Consider the following 17,609-nt stretch of genomic DNA (forward strand, 5'->3'; position numbering starts at 1 on the left):
TACGCGCCAGCAGTGCGGCCATAAGTCTCATCGGCCAATGCTATGGGATAAGCAGCTGCAAACAGTTCCTGAGCAGGCAGAGACGTGACCGCCTAGGCACCCCTGCAGCAATATAAACAGGTACCCCCACGTGTTCTAGCTGCAGCAGTGATAGGCTGCAAAGCCCTGGAAGCTTACTGATCCCCACACCAGCGTCAGACAGGGGGGAGGGATGGGCATACCAGCAGCCCTAGTTAACTCTTTCCTGGCGGCAGAAGGGGGTGGGTGGGGGTTGGAGGATAACCTGTGGAAGCACATATATGGTGGATGCCACACGCAGTCCGTGTGCATCCTTCATAGACAGTCGGGTGCACTACAGACATTTTGGGGTGAAGTGGGAGAAGTATCACTGGTCGTCCCCCCCGTTCCTCCTCGCCGTCTCTGCGCTGTATCCTGGCCGGCTGCCCAGGAGGGGGAGGAGTTTGCGCCCCCAAGCCCCTCTCACTTCAGGCAAGGCGTAGACCGAGACCTCAGCTCGGGACATCCAGCGAACTGCACTCCTCCATCCTGGTCCCCTACATGCGGGTTTGAGAATGCGGACGGTCCCGGTTACCGGCCTCCTGGCCCCCGTGGCCCTTCTGTTTGTCTTGTGGCCCTCGGAGCGCTTCACTGACGCCTGCAGCTGCTCCCCCGTCCATCCACAGCAGGCCTTCTGTAACGCTGATATAGGTGAGCTGCGGGGTTCCAGAGGGTAATGGCAGCTCTGGGTATCTGCTGCTGGCACTGAGGAGAGCTGCGCTGTATTAGTGGCTGCAGGGCACTGGAGCCTGTGATGAGGGAAGGCTTAGTCTGGGAGGGTTTGTGGTGGCAGCTATGTGTCCTCCGGTCTGTGCCAGGGATTTCTTACACTGCTTGTTATTGATACAAAGTTTCGAAAACAGATTGTTTGTATCGAACCATGTCTCCACAGCTGGCAGAGGCATCAGAGAGGAAGAGGGGGGGTTGTTGCTCATGTCTGGAGCAGATCATGGGGTAGCTATAAAGCTTATTTATATGGAGAAAGCCCAAGGCTTCTGTTTCTAATATATGATATTCTGGTCCCCTGGAGCTGGTTCCATCCACTTAGCCTATAAACTGTCCCTTCTGACTTTAAGAACCAGAGCTCTATCCACAGAAAGCAGCAGCTCACCAGTCATCACGGTCTGCACCCGGTCTCCTCACCCTCCTTTGGAAGTAACTTTGTGTTGATTTGGTGCATTTTAAACTGTAGGTTCTCAGTCTTGTAGATAGTGTAGCACTGGTAAATCCATTGTAGTATATATGTGTGTGTGTGTGTAGAAATATGGCTCTCTTATGGCAGACTTCACTATTCTCTGACAGACAAAAGAGAGATATGTTGCCAATGTAAGCTGGTGAAAGGTTCACATTATTTGTAACCTTTATTTACTTCAATGAAAAATGCTATGGATGGTGGATAACTGTGGACAGCATGCTACATGTGATGATGGCCTCTGGACGCCTATTTTTCCCCATTATTTTTGGATTTGATTTTACCTCATTGCGCATAGCTGGTATGTTCAAATTGGTTGTATTAGGGTACATTTACACACACAGATTATCTGACAGATTTTTGCAGCCAAAGCCAGGAATGGACTATAAACAGGGAACAGGTCATAAAGGAAAGACTGAGATTTCTCTTTTCAAATCCATTTCTGGTTTTGGCTGAAAAAATCTGGCAGATATCGTCAGATAATCTGTGTGTGTAAACGGACCCTTATGCTGGGTTTACATGGAGCGATAATTTGCCCGATCGTACGATTAACGATTTTGAAGTAACGTTTTTTTTTTTTTTTTTTTTATAACCATCAGCGTTTAGACTGTACGATATATCTTACAGAAAATTCGTTTTGCGAATCTCAAACATAGGGAAAATCAGTGAACGACTGTTTACACGGAACGATCAGCAAATTTTTTACGAACGACGATTTAAGAACCTGTTAAAAGATCAAAATGAACAATTTTTCAATCGTTCGCCGCGTTTACACGTACGATTATCGTTCGAATTCGATCGTTATCGCGAAAATTCGCCCGATAATCGCTCCGTGTAAACCCAGCATTACAGTAGCAGTCTGTTTTGACCTTAGCCTAGGGGTTATTGTTAATAAGGTTGAAAAAAAGACAACAGTCTGTCAAGTTGAGCTTAGAACCATGGATCTAGAGGAAGGCAAAACCCCTAATAAGGCAGATTTCAATTGCCCCATTACAGGGAAATAAAATCCCTCCTGACTTCAGTATGGCAATCAGAATAAATCCCTGGATCAGCATCCTATCATGTGAAGTCTAGTGTCCATAACTTGTAATGTTACATTTTTTAACCCATTAGTGACCGCAAAGACACCTTTTCACAGCTGTCACTGATAGACCTTTTTATGGTGAATGTATTGTAAGGCTATGCAGTGCTCCTGCATCGTCATTGCGTGTGATCAGCAGTCAGTATGACAGCTGATCTCCCGATGTAACTAGTGGTGAATCCTCCCCTCTGGGTAGTTTATCCCATTAAATGCCACTGTCAAATCAAGACAGCAGCATGTAATGGGTTCTGGTGCCATATACTTACCGACAAGGCCCCTGCAAATGCCAAGGATATGCCTCTACACAGCCATGCCATAGGTTGGCTGTCAGCATAATGCTGACATATACAATACAATACATTATTAGTGCAGAGAAATGGGATATTGAGAGCATTCTAGGTAGTTATACCTATGAAAATAAACCTAGTGGAAACAGAAGAAAACCATTGTGGTTATCTACAACCATTAGGATTCAATACGTGCTAAAAATCAAGCATTCAGTCTATTGAAAAAGAAGGTAGTGGGGAAGGAATGAACACTTATAGGCAAATGCATTGCTCTAATCACTAAAGTTATGTTAAGTGCTGTCCACCAATACCATTGAATTTGGTGGTTGTGGCAGGTGCTGGGGGCCAGGAGAAGACCCCTATGGTCCTGGCCAGGCTGGCAGTAGTGTCTCCTGCAGCACGAAGTGGTGGCTATTTGAATTTGGCACCTGACTGCTGATGGATTGTCTGCCAACCTCCGCCATCTGCTAATCTGGCAGTGGCCAGTGCTCTGTGCTGTAAGGGACACTTCTGCCAGCCTGCCTGGGGCTATTGGGCTCCCGGCCAACACCACCTTGGGATGATGTTGGTGCAGTATTGGGGCAAGAGTGGAGCAGGTCTATGCACAGCACCAGGGCTGGCACAGTGTATATAGAGGAGACTGCCACATTATATACAGACACTGCACTGTCCCAGTATATACAATGTCTGTGTACGCTGTGTCAGTCTCCACACTGCACTGCCACACTATATGCAGGTACTGGCAGCTCTCCGCTCCTAGCCTACATGATGCTATAACTTATCTTAGTGATTCTGATAATGCTTTTTCGTGACATATTTCACTTTAGTTAGGTTTTTTTTTTAAATGACAATTTTTCATGAAAAAATTACAAAATTAGCATTTTTCTAATCTTAAAGGGGTATTCCCCCCCCAAGAGCTAAAAAATGTAATGCTCCCAAACCTAGCTGGCCTTACTCACCAAGTCCCTCTGAGTATTTTGAGACGTCTCCCGTCTTTCTAGCTGCTGCCGTTCCTGAGTTAGAAGTTTTTCTAAAATCCGATCTATATCCAAGATAGGAAACTACATTTCCCATCATGCAATGCTTATGCCTGATGATGGTGATGTAGCAGAGCTGAGACAATGAAGGAGATGATGACAGTGTAGCAAAGCTGAGTTAGAAGTGATGGTGTAGCATAGCTGAGTTGGGGATGACAATGTAGCAGAGCTGAGTTGGCGGTGACGGTGTAGCAGAGCTGAGTTGGGGATGACAATGTAGCAGAGCTGAGGTGACGGTGTAGCAGGGCTGAGTTGGGGATGACGGTGTAGCAGGGCTGAGTTGGGGATGACGGTGTAGCAGAGCTGAGTTGGGGGGACGGTGTAGCAGAGCTGAGTTGGGGGGACGGTGTAGCAGAGCTGAGATGGTGAGTGCCGCGGGTGAAGGGGGGTGCCACTTGGTGATCCTATGGAGGAGGGGTTGGGTGGTGATCGCGGGGTCGGGTGCCGCTGGTGATAGGGGGCGGAGCTTGCCGTGGGCGACCGGGGGGCGGAGCTTGCCGGGGGCGATCGCGTGGGGGGGTTTGCCACGGGTGAGTGGGAGATGCCACGGGTGTAGGGGGGGGCGGTTGGTTGTGGGGCGGGGGGGGCTGTGTGCTGCGGGTGAGTGCTGGACACAGCGGGTGAGCTCTGGGCTGGGGGTGACCGGGTGGCTGCTGTTAGCTGTGCTGATCACTGTCTCCCTCTCTAAGAGCAGGCACCCCATCAGTGTTCTCAGTCACTTCACTGTGCTGGGACTGAGGACACGTGATGCCGTCTCAGAGGGTCGGGGCCAGGAGCAGGGAGCGTGTCGGGTTGGACTGAGGTCTGATGATTCTCTGCAATCCGTGGTGGTGAATGCAGCTGGATAACAGCAAAACTGTGCAGAATCCTGTCGTGAATTTTTTTTTTTGCAGAAATCAATAGTCCAGGCGATTTTAAGAAACTTTGTAATTGGGTTTATTATCCGAAAAATGCATTTTTATCATGAAAAAGCAGTTTGAAGCTCTCCCCCCTGTCTTCATTGTTCTCCTATGGAGAGAGCTAAAGAAAAGACCAAAACAGGACAACAAAGAGTTAATCTACAAATCCCTCACCCTTATCTCTTCTGACCATCACCAGTGACCTGTCTGAGCTCAGATTACAGCTGTCACCCAGCTCTGTGCCTGTAATCCTCTGTTATCTGCTTTCTGCTGCCGGCTAACTCCCTCCTTCCTCCTCCCCCCTCCCCTCTCCCTAGAGCAGACAGGGTACGGACTCCTGCAACAAGTCACAATTTTCAGATTTTTTGGAGTGGATGAAAAAGAGGAGGGAGGGGGGGACCTGGGAAAAGGCTTTTTACATGCAGATAATGGCAGATTTGGCTAATAAACCCAATTACAAAGTTTCTTAAAATCGCCTGGACTATTGATTTCTACAAAAAAATAAATAAAAAAATACGACAGTGACTCTTTAATACATTGATATTGGAAAGATGGAAAGCTACGGGTGGGCAACATATTAATGCAAAAATAATTTGGGGGGAATACCCCTTTAAATCTACTGCGGTCACCGTGCAGTTTTATTCATGTGATAATTTTATTGCCATCATTGTTACACATGCAGCGATACTAAATATCTGTGCTTTTGTCCGCCCTAAATTTATTATTGTATTGGGGCTATGTGGATTATCTGTGTATTTTACGTTATTTATATTTTTGTATGTGTTGTTTTTTTGTTTTGTTACTTTTATTTATTTTACTTTTATTGTCCCATCATGGGGAATTGACTTCACTGTGTCATTGCCTGATGACCGGCATATTACATCGCATAGCTAAACTGCACTGCAATGCAATATGCCTGTAATAGGCAAAGCTTATCAGGCTTGCCCTAGGGCGTCTTTTTTGCCCCATGATCTCTTGTTTTTATTGATACCATACTTGTGTAGCTGGACCTTTCTAATCACTTCTATTTTTCTGATATAATATAATACAAAAAAAAAATCAATCCTGAAGTGTTTTTTTTCCCTTTTCGTTTATGCTGTTCACCATGCAAAAATAGCAACGTCACATTTTAATAGCAGTTATGCAAGCTCTGCAATTCGATCAGGACCCCTGCAGTCACGCCGAGGGATTTGTGGAAGCTGAAGGCAAATGACGTTTGATGGGGATAAATGTAAACTTATGCGCTTAGGCTGTAGAAATAGTATGTACAACTATGTGCTAAATAGTAAAACTGCTTTCTAAAAGGACTTGGGGTATTGGTGGACAGTACCTAACATAATTTAGTGATTAGTGCAATGCATTAAAAGAGGCATAGATGCTAAAGATCAGAACATAGTTAATCTTTACAAATAATTGGATCAAACCTCACATGGAATATTATGTATTCGGGCCCCTGTATATAAAAAGAGGGTACAGAGTACAGAGGGTACAGAGTAGGTAGTAGGTTTATCATGCTATTCAGGTGTTGTCCAGCGAAAATCTTTTTCTTTCAAATCAACTGGTGTCAGAAAGTTATATAGATTTGTAATTTACTTCTATTAAAAAATCTCAAGTCTTACCATACTTAATAACTTCTATATATCATGCAGGAAATGTTGTTTTATTTTCAGTCTGACACAGTGCTCTCTGCTGACATCTCTGGCTGAGACAGGAACTGTCCAGAGCAGTACAGGTTTTTTATGGGGATTCATAGAAAACCGAGACAAAGTTCCTGTCTCGGTCAGCTCATTTCCAGCTAATAAGTTTGGGAAGACTTTTTTTAACAGAAGTAAAATTACAAATCTATATAACTTTCTGACACCAGTTGATTTAAAAAGAAAAAAAGAAAACGATTTTTGCTGGATAACCTCTTTAAAAAGGGTAGCCCAACTGGGGTTGGATTGCTGCTGTGGCCCTACCCCAATTACTCTGAACAGCGCAATTAGCCTGAGGATGAACCTACTAAGTACACAGAAACAGCGCCAAGGATGAAGGTAGGAGATTTCATCATCAGCATCCCATGCACAAAAGGGAGATATCAACTGGTAAGATTTGTCTAACCTGCTCATCGTTTTACTTTAAAAAGAAGCGGACACAATACTGACTTATCCTGTATCCCACTTGTAACTGTGACTCAATCTGAGTTTCATCTATGTTTCCTATTACTCATAAACCAGTGCAGGTGGTTTGTGGGAAAAAAATCATGTTTATCAAGAGTATAGCATCCCTTAAAGTCAGGGGAAAAATTTTATTAAAGTATTGTATTGCCAGCCCAAAAGTTATACAAATCCCTAATTAGTGTTGCACGATGCACCGAAATATCGATACTACTATCGATATTTCGGGCAGAAAAACTGTTCGGTACCAGGATTTCCTGGTATCGATACTTTATGTTAAGCTGCATAATAGCGCAGCTTAATATAAAGTACAGCGCAGAGACCACGGCCGGCAGCTAGCTGAGCGCCGGCCGTGTTCTCTGTGTTACGCCCCCTGGTGTCCCCTCCTCCGCCCGCGCGCTCTCCGCTCCCGGTGGCGCCAACTTCAAATAACCGGCACATGGCGATCGCTAGTGCCGGCTATTTTATAGGGTAGATGCCGCTGTCACAACTGACAGCGGCATTTAACCCCCCCCAGAGCCACTCCATATGCAGCAGAAGTCTGCTGTATATGGAGCGGCCCCCACTTCTAATGACTGCAGCCCGCGATATTACGGGTGGCAGTTATTTAACTATTCCCCCGCCGCACCTGCGTCCTTCCAGTCCTGCCCCCCATTGTCAGCCCCGGCAGCCACCTCTGCACCGCCAGTCCAGCCCTTCATCCACCCCTCCCCTCTGTCCCCCGGGACCCGCCGCTGCACTTTGCGGTCCCTCACACCGGCCAGTCCCCTCCCAGCATACCTGCTTGTGCACAAGAAGGTATGCTAGGAGTTGTAGTGCACGGAGGTATGCTGGGATCGGGAGGCTGCTGCTGCACAACTACAACTCTCACCATACCTTCTAGTGCACTACAACTCTCAGCATACCTCTTTGCACAAAGAGGTATGCTGGGGGTTCTAGTGCACAAGAAAATGTTGGGAGTTGCAGTTGTGCAGCATCAGCCTTCCGACACAACTCCCAGCATATCTCCTTGTCCACTACAACTCCCAGCATACCTTCTTGTGCACTACAACTCCCAGCATATCTTCTTGTGCACAAGGAGGTATGCTGGGGGTTGTAGTGCACAAGAAGGTATGCTGGGAGTTATAACAAACAAGGAAATATGTTGGGAGTTGTAGTTGTGCAGCAGCAGCCTCCCATCACAACAACTCCCAGCATACCTCTTTGTGCATTACAACCCCCAGCATACCTCTTTGTGCACAAAAAAATATGCTGGGAGTTGTAGTGCACAAGAAGGTATGCTGGGAGTTGCAGTTGGGCAGCAGCAGCCTCCTGACACCACAACAACCCCCAGGATACCTCTGTGCACTACAACTCCCAGCATACCTTCTTGTGCACAAAGATGTATGCTGGGAGTTGTTGTGTTGGGAGGCTGCTGCTGCACCACTGTACCTCCCAGCATACCTTCTTGTGTACTACAACCCCACCATACCTCTTTGTGGACAAGGAGGTATGCTGGGAGTTGTAGTGCACAAGAAGGTATGCTGGGAGGTACAAGGGAATTAAAAAGTGTAAAAAAAAACGTAGGGAAATCCTACTGTGCTGATCCAGGGGGAAGGCGAAAACCCCTATGAGGCAGATGACAATTAAAAAAATTTCAGAATAAAAGTTCTAATAATCCCCGCCTTTCCCTTTTATTCATGTCAAAAAATAAACATTTGGCATCATTGCATGCGGAATTGTCCGAACCATTAAAAGTAACAAAAAAAGTGATCAAAAAGTCACATAAATAAAAATGTGGTGCATGGGGGCATCATACCCACAGTCTGGGTGAGGGGGGGGGATGTCATTATATTTGTATTTTAAGTGCTTTTTTTCAAAAGTATCAAAATGGTATTGAGTATCGGAAAAAAAAAAGATGGTATCGGTATCGAACTCAAAATTCTGGTATCGTGACATCCCTATCCCTAATATACACTTATTACGGGAAATGCTTATAAAGTGCTTTTTTTTCCCTGCACTTACTGCTGCATCAAGGCTTCACTTCCTGGAAAAAATGGCGATGTCACGTCCCGACTCCCGGAGCTGTGGGTGCTGGATAGGATGATGGCAGAGGGATGCTCAGTGTCCCTCCAGTTCCCTATGCCCCTCACTGTCCCCATGCCATCATCCTCTACAGCAGCCACAGCCCGCAGAGCTCTGAGAGTCTGGTCGTGACATCACCATTTTATCTAGATGTGAAGCCTTGATGTAGTAGTAAGTGCAGGGAAAAAAGCACTTTATAAAAATTTCTCGTAATAAGTGTATATTAGTTATTTGTATAACACTTGGTGGGCAATAAAATATCTTAGTAAAGTATTTAACGCTTTTTAAAGAAGAAGTCAGTCGAATATTTTTATTAACAATACATGTTAAACTTACTATAGCTTCAAGTATCACTCTTTAACCCCTTCTTTGCACCACATTTGCTATGCACCAGTCCTGCCATCTGGGCTGGTAATTTTGTGTTTTTTTTCTTTTTCTTTAAAAAAAAAAGGTAGTGCCACACTTCTTGTTGGGTGAGGCAGGTGAGGTTTATTGGAGGATTTTCTTGTGTAAATACAGTTTCCTCAAGCCTTATAGCTATTGAACCTTAACATCTCCAACATATGCCTACTTTTTGGGATTTTGGTAATCTTTAAAGATACTTACAAGGTCTTTTACAGTTCTTATTTACTGCATCCATTGGTTCCTGAAGAAGGGTAAGCCTCTAAGCTTGTAGATTAATTTCATGCTTTAACCTGTTGTAGGCATATTTGTATTTCAAGGTAGTTTCAGCTATGTCTTCAAGCGGTTAATTTGCCTAAACAATTGTGTAATATCAGAAACCTCTTAGAGAGAGGAACAGGAAGCCTCAACATCTGCTGAGCAGTCCTTTCCAGTCCTGTGTTCCAAAGTGCGCCTGGTGCCTTAGTTTGGCGTAAAAACGCTCTTTAATCCGCAGCAGCTACACTACCGTTCAAAAGTTTGGGGTCACCCAAACAATTTTGTGTTTTCCATGAAAAGTCACACTTCTTCACCACCATACGTTGTGAAATGAATAGAAAATGGAGTCAAGACATTGACAAGGTTAGAAATAATGATTTGTATTTGAAATAACATTGTTTTTACATCAAACTTTGCTTTCGTCAAAGAATCCTCCTTTTGCAGCAATTACAGCATTGCACACCTTTGGCATTCTAGCCGTTAATCTGTTGAGGTAAGCTGGAGAAATTGCACCCCACGCTTCTAGAAGCAGCTCCCACAAGTTGGATTGGTTGGATGGGCACTTCTGGCGTACCATACGGTCAAGCTGCTCCCACAACAGCTCAATGGGGTTCAAATCTAGTGACTGCGTTGGCCACTCCATTACGGATAGAATACCAGCTGCCTGCTTCTGCTGTAAATAGTTCTTGCACAATTTGGAGGTGTGTTTAGGGTCATTGTCCTGTTGTAGGATGAAATTGGCTCCAAGCAAGCGCTGTCCACTGGGTATGGCATGGCGTTGCAAAATTGAGTGATAGTTTTCCTTGTTCAGAATCCTTTTTACCCTGTACAAATCTCCCACCTTACCAGCACCAAAGCAACCCCAGACCATCACATTACCTCCACCATGCTTAACAGATGGCGTCAGGCATTCTTCCAGCATCTTTTCATTTGTTCTGCGTCTCACAAACGTTCTTCTCTGTGATCCAAACACTTCAAACTTGGATTCATCCAGCCACAACACTTTTTTCCAGTCTTCCTCTGTTCAATGTCTGTGTTCTTTTGCCCATCTTAATCTTTTTCTTTTATTGGCGAGTCTCAGATATGGCTTTTTCTTTGCCACTCTGCCCTAAAGCCCAAAATCCTGCAGCCGCCTCTTCACTGTAGATGTTGACACTGGTGTTTTGCGGGTACTATTTAATGAAGATGCCAGTTGGGGACCTGTGAGGCGTCTGTTTCTCAAACTAGAGATTCTAATGTGCTTATCTTCTTGCTTAGTTGTGCAACGCGGCCTCCCACTTCTTTTTCTACTCTGGTTAGAGCCTGTTAGTGCTGTCCTCTGAAGGGAGTAGTACACACCATTGCAGGAAATCTTCAATTTCTTGGCAATTTCTCGCATGGAATAGCCTTAATTTCTAAGAACAAGAATAGACTGTCGCGTTTCAGATAAAAGTTCTCTTTTTCTGGCCATTTTGAGCGTTTAATTGACCCCACAAATGTGATGCTCCAGAAACACAATCTGCTCAAAGGAAGGTCAGTTTTGTAGCTTCTGTAACGAGCTAGACTGTCTTCAGATGTGTGAACATGATTGCACAAGGTTTTTCTAATCATCAATTAGCCTTCTGAGCCAATGAGCAAACACATTGTACCATTAGAACACTGGAGTGATAGTTGCTGGAAATGGGCCTCTATACACCTATGTAGATATTGCACCAAAACCCAGACATTTGCAGCTAGAATAGTCATTTACCACATTAGCAATGTATAGAGTGTATTTCTTTAAAGCTAGGACTAGTTTAAAGTTATCTTTATTGAAAAGTACAGTGCTTTTCCTTCAAAAATAAGGACATTTCAATGTGACCCCAAACTTTTGAACGGTAGTGTAAGTTATGAGGTGGCCTAGGGCGGAGATGGCGAGGAGGGTGGAAAGGACGCCCTATACCACTCCTCATTGACTGTGCTATCAACTCAGCTGCTGTGGATTAAACAGCCCAACGAAGGCATCTGGTGCATTTTGGACCATTTGGTTGGGAATGCTTTCAGCTCAGAAGACGGACGGTATCTGCTTTTTGGCTTCAATAATTGCAATAGACAATTTGTTTGTGTAAACACACCCTAAGTCTAGGATAACCACCCGAAACCTTTTATGGGGACCCGTGACACCTCCTGACATGCTTGCCCATTTTGGTAAATACTGTACTTTCTGAAGCACCTCCGTTATTCTTAGTAAAAATGTGTAAGTAAATAGTCAACTGAGTGTTACCAGTTTTCCACTGTCTGAGACTATACAACAATTGATAACGCCCAGTAATAAGAATAATAGAGAAACCGCACTACACAGAGCTATAAGAAAAAAATGGTTTAGAATTGTTATTTCTTGGGGAAAGTATTTACTAAAGCAGACATGTCAGCAAAGGCTGAAGGTTCTCTATAACTTATACCTTTTTAAGTTGTAATGAGTTGTTTTATACTACCACTTGGGATATTTGCTCGGTCAGTACATATGTACGCCTTTTAATAGAGAGCTCTGGCTGTGTCCCACCTTTGCAAAGTAACGATATCCAGATGAAGTGAAATGGGGACAAGAGCTGCTGACTTCAAGGAAACACTCTGTGTTTCTAAGTGGTAGTCATGCTTCCTTAAATGGGCAGTCACACATACGGGCATGGTTTATTGTGTGCCGTCAAGATGCCTATTCAGCATATTTGTATTTTTACATATGTGGACATTTCTAAAATTGGAATTATTTCAGAGAGAAAGACAATCTGTGAAAACTTTTAGCAAACAATGATAACTTGGCTGATTTATTTTTGCTGATAAAGCATAATGGAAATGTTTCCCAAAATTCTTGCTAGAAGATGTCTGGTCATATTTAAAAATCAACTGTTTCCTACAGTTTTTCAGGTTGCTTCATATAACAGTTTTCTTTCAATCAGCTGGTGTCAGAAAGCTGTACAGATTTGTAAGTTATTTCTAATTTAAAATCTTAAGTCTTCTAGCTGAAGTGGTGTATTCTTTCCATTCTGACACAGTGCTTTCTGCTGCCACTTCTGTCCGTGACAAGGACTTCCAAAGTAGGTAAGGTTTTTTTATGGGGATTTGCTACTGCTCTGGACTGTTCTTTCACGGACAGAGGTGGTAGCAGAGAGCAGTGTGTTAGACTGCAAAGAATGCATCACTTACTGCAGGACATACAGTACCTGATAAATACTGGAAGACTTTAATTATATTTTTAAATAGAAGTAATTTACAAAGCTATATAACTTTCTGACACCAGTTGATCTGAAAGAAAAAAAATTAAGCTGGGTTCCTTTTAAACCCTTTCAGGGCTGGGCTGATTTGGGCCTTAAAGGGGGAATTCCAGGTAGAGGTAAAAAAAATGAAACTTCTGCAGAAGCAAATAGTATTACTTACCTATCTATCCCAGTTCTGAAACAACCAAAAATCCATTTGTTTTGCAGTTTTTGTTTGCATTGTGTGGCTGTACTTCCTAATTGAGCAGTTGTACACAGTACTACAAGTTCCAGAAGCATTGCTTTCCCTCAGCTGTTCATCACAGTCTTTCACCCTGCCGATTCCCCGCCCAAATCTGTTGCAGAACATTTAGGCTGTGTTCACACATTGCAGTTTCATACTAAAATATTTGCAGTACTTTATCATTTTATTGTAGTACCACTCACACAGTGTGCTGTATTCTCTACCTGTAACACTGATATTGCAATAAAGTAAAGAACTTTTTGAATTAATTTTTTTTCTTTTGATCTCCATGCACATATTATGACCAAGAATCTTTTATCTATGAAGTTGAGCCCCACCATAAGGACTTTATCCGATATGCTCTTACATGGTATATATTGTTTATGCCTTATGTTTTCTCCAGGTGGGATTGGCAGTGCCGGCTCTGATCCTCTGTGCAGTTTGATCTGATCCTCTGTGCATCATTTAAAAGGAGTTATCCAGTGCTACAAAAACAGGACCACTTTTGCCCCCCAAAAGTTATACAAATCAGCAGTATACACTTATTACAGGAAATGCTTAAAGTGTTTTTTTTTCCTGCAATTACTACTGCATCAAGGCTTCACTTCCTGGATAAAATTATGATGTCATGACTTGAATCCCAGAGCTGTGCGGGCTGTGGCTGCTGGAGAGGATGATGGCAGTGGGATGCTCAGTATCCCTCCAGTGCCCTGTCTCTAGTGTCCCCCTGCCATCCTCTCCAGCAGTCACAGCCCGCAGAGCTTTGGGAGTCTGGTCGTGACATCACCATTTTATCCAGGAAGTAAAGCCTTGATGCAGTAGTAAGTGCAGGGAAAAAAAGCACTTTATGTGCATTTCCTGTAATAGGTGTATATTGGTGATCTGTATAACTTTTGGGGGGCAATGCAATACTTTATTAAATTTTTTTTGCCAGACTTCTCATTTAAAGGGAATGTGTCACCAAGTAAAAAAAATGAAAATGTTAAAACTGAATTATTATTTTTTTTGTTGATTTATGTGTTTTTATCTATTTTTTTTTTTTTTACATCGAAGGAAATATGAATAATTAATCTAATTTTTCCATATTTCCTGTTGATGGCCACGAGGGGGAGCTCCAACAGGTAAAAAGTAACCTGAAATACGCCTGCTGAAAAAAGAGTCAGTCTCTGCTGAACTGTTGTAACATCATCACCTCCCTCCTCTTTTCACAACGGAACAAAGAGGGGAAAGGTGATATTATGTGTACTGCTGGGCAGCGCCATTTTGTTGCTGTCTGCACAGCAGTACACATACAAGTGTGTCCCTAGCCCTTCATATTATACTTCAGCTGCTGCAGAACATCAAAATACACCTCAGCTGCTGCAGAACCTTATACTACACCTTTTTTTTTTTATTTATACTTTTATTTTATCCTCAATCTAAATACAAAGTACAAAACAGAAAAATTTTCACAATATCTAAACAACCCCCCCCCCCCCCCTCCCAAATTCTACGCCCCCACCCTGCTGAGCGAGCTGGGAGAAAAAGGAAAAACACAAACAAAATAAATAAATTAAATTCATTAAGGAAAGGATACACCTCCTCCTTTTACCATTGACTCTTCCATTTTTTTCCAGATCTTATTATGTCGCGCAAGCCCTTTTTTAGTTCCCTTAGCTGCAATCCCTTCATACGTTTTCACTTTATTCACTGTCCCCCTCCATTCCTCCGAGGATGGGGGGGTTCACATCCAACCACCTTCTTACTATTACCACAATCACACATTTCCAACACGCAATGTTCTCTCCTTTCTTCCAACGCATCATCTTCTTTGGCGTATAGTATAACCAATAAAATGCCTTCAAACGGATTAACTTGTGGGGGGGACTACTAGAGACACGACCGAGGTTCCCCACTACTACCTCCCATGTTGTGTCATCTATACTCACCAGAGCTCTTTCCCATTGCTTTCTAATCCTTGCTAACTGTGGTGTGTCCATTTGCCCTAGCAATATCTTATACACCCTAGACAAGATCTTACTTCCCTCAGGGATTTCGTACATACTATCTATCACTATGGGTATATTCAAACAGGCGGGCTCGCAGCGAGATTCTCGCTGCGAGCCCGGCAGGTTCTGGCAGTTCTCATACACTACATACTTGCTGCGGTCTAAACGACCGCAGCGAGTATGTAATTGTACCGCCCTTAACCCCTTCTGCTCCCGGCCAGCTCCCCCGCTGTAAGCAGCATACATTACCTCTCCTTGCTGCACGGGTCCGGCGTCCTGCTCTCCCGCCCGGCCAATCAGTGGCTGCGGCTGGGAAACACACTGATTGGCCGGACGGGAGAGCAGAAGGGGTTAAGGGCGGTATAATTACATACTCGCTGCGGTCGTTTAGACCGCAGCAAGTATGTAATGTATGGGAACTGCCAGGACCTGCCACGCTCGCAGCGAGAATCTCGCTGCGAGCCCGCCCGTGTGCATATACCCTATATGTGAATTTATGTGTAATTGAACTGTGTCCTTGAAACCTCTAGTTGCCCAGGTAATTTGTGCATATTGAAGGAAATGACACTCACTAACCTCATATCTCCTTCCAATCTCTTCCAGTGATATTAACTTACCCTCTTCAAACAGTTGTGATATATATTTTATACCAAATTTCCCCCCAAAATTGGCTATTTCCCCTGTCATCAATCCCTTAAATATTTTATTCTCCCATAAAGGTGTTAAGTGTAAACTATATTCTATCCTACATATTTTCTTAATTCTTTTCCATATATTAGCATATAATTTGACAAATGATAAATTCCCCAAATTGTCGTGTGTGCAATACCCTGCTTCCAAGAATTAAAAAAAATCTGTGTCTCGTTTTATTATTTTCCAACAAATACTTAATTATTGGGGACGTCCTCCACCTTGCCAGAGCTGGGCTCCACTCGCCAAGAAATAAAGCCGAAACTCTGGCAATGCCAGGCCCCCTCTATCTTCTAATTGTGTCAACACCTCATATCTTATGCGTACTTTTTTCCGACCCCACACCAACCTATTTAACATTGCTATAATTTTCCTGAACCACCCATCTGGTATCCATATTGGAGATGCATTAAGAAAGTACAGAATTTGCAGAAGGATCACCATCTTGATTATCGCAATTCTTTCTACCATTGCTAAGGGGAGTTTTAACCAGGTGCCAATTTGTTTGTTTAATTTACTCATTAGAGGCCTGAATTGGTGTCTAGGTAAGTCCCTATATCTTTACTTATTTTAACCCCTAAGTATTCTATTACTGTAGCCCTTCTGACCGGCAGCCCCTCATTATCCATATTACATACTACACCTTAACCTGCTGCAGAACCTTTTACCACACCTCAACCTGCTGCAGAACCACATATAGCTGGCCTGCCCACACTCGCCTCCCGCACTTCTCACCACCCATCCCTCATATGCACGTAGTATTGTTGTTATGCTCATACAGGCAGCTCGTGCATGCACTCTCGTACAGATTGCTCATACAGGCAGCTCATACATGCACTCTCATACAGAGAGCTCATACATGCACCCTCACACAGACAACTCATACATACAGGCAAGTTTACTGGCTGCTACTCTCCTCTGAAGCTGGATCAGTGGCCACCACTCGCTGCTCTGGTGCACATAACCACAGACCCAGGACCCTGCACACTCCCCGACACTGACTCACCTGGCAGCAAAAGTGATTATTTTTTTAAATATAAATTTTTGAAACAATAGATGGAACTGCTGTGGATTCTGACAAGGAAGATTACAGTCTGCTCTTCCTCCTCCACCCTCCCCCCCCCGCCCGGTGGTGCCCTGTTCTCACCCACCCCTGGTGGTGCCCTGCTCTTTCACCTGCTCTCCCACCCATCCTTGGTAGTGGCCTGCTCTCCCACTCACCCCTGGTAGTGTCCTGCAGACAAGCAGTACAGACAGGATTAAACAGCAAGCATTACTTCTGACCTCCACATTACTTCCCGTCTGGCACTTGTGAGGAGCAGTGAGAACAGAGGCCGGAGGTTATCACTGCAGAAGCCGGAGATGGAATATCTGCCCTGTCTGTACAGAAAGTGTTAACAGCAGAACATTAGGGTCCTATTTTTAATGATAAACGATCGCAAACGAGATTGTTTATCATTCACCATATTAGACAGAAAGATAGTCGTTAGTTACAATCGTGACTGTGATCGTTACCATGATCATTTATACTTTCTGATCCCAGTAAAACAATGAACAATGTACAATCACACTGAACAATTTGTGAAAAAATGCTGAACTTGAGCGAACGAATGTGGAATTACAGCGAACAATAATTTTAGGTTCAGATCTAGATCGACATACGAACGATGTTTCGATCGTTGCCTGGAATTACACAGAACGATTATCGTTTAAATTTGAACGATCTAACGACTTTTTGCAAGATAATCGTCCCGTGTAATAGGGCCCTTACACTTATCATCACTCCTGCATTATTGACCTCTGACCTCTGTTCTCTGTGTGGGAAGGGACCCAGTGTGGAGCTCAGAGCAGTACCTTAAAAAGAAACATATGTGTTGTTTAACCATCTCTGTGCAGCATGTATGAGGTCTCACACATAAGATGTCACTGTCCTGCTGGTACCAGCGTCTTCCTCCTCCCTGCTGTCCCTGTCCATCTGTCCTCCTGCCCCAGTAGTGAGGGAGCTACCGACGCTTCAATGCTCACTTTAAAGGGGTTGTCCA

The 17,609-nt window shown here is 43.9% G+C and overlaps 1 protein-coding gene across 1 annotated transcript in view; it reads left to right on the plus strand.

The window, feature by feature from the left end:
- Positions 1-318: 318 nt before the first annotated feature.
- The window catches only part of TIMP2 (TIMP metallopeptidase inhibitor 2), a 378,832-nt gene continuing 361,541 nt past the window's right edge, over positions 319-17,609 (plus strand). Inside the window, exon 1 of the mRNA XM_069952571.1 lies at positions 319-708. Coding sequence (XP_069808672.1) covers positions 573-708 — 136 coding nt within the window. The 5' untranslated portion in view covers positions 319-572. The remainder of the gene's footprint in view (positions 709-17,609) is intronic.

This window comes from Dendropsophus ebraccatus, chromosome 14, assembly GCF_027789765.1.
Source record: "Dendropsophus ebraccatus isolate aDenEbr1 chromosome 14, aDenEbr1.pat, whole genome shotgun sequence".
In the NCBI taxonomy this organism is placed as follows: domain Eukaryota; kingdom Metazoa; phylum Chordata; class Amphibia; order Anura; family Hylidae; genus Dendropsophus; species Dendropsophus ebraccatus.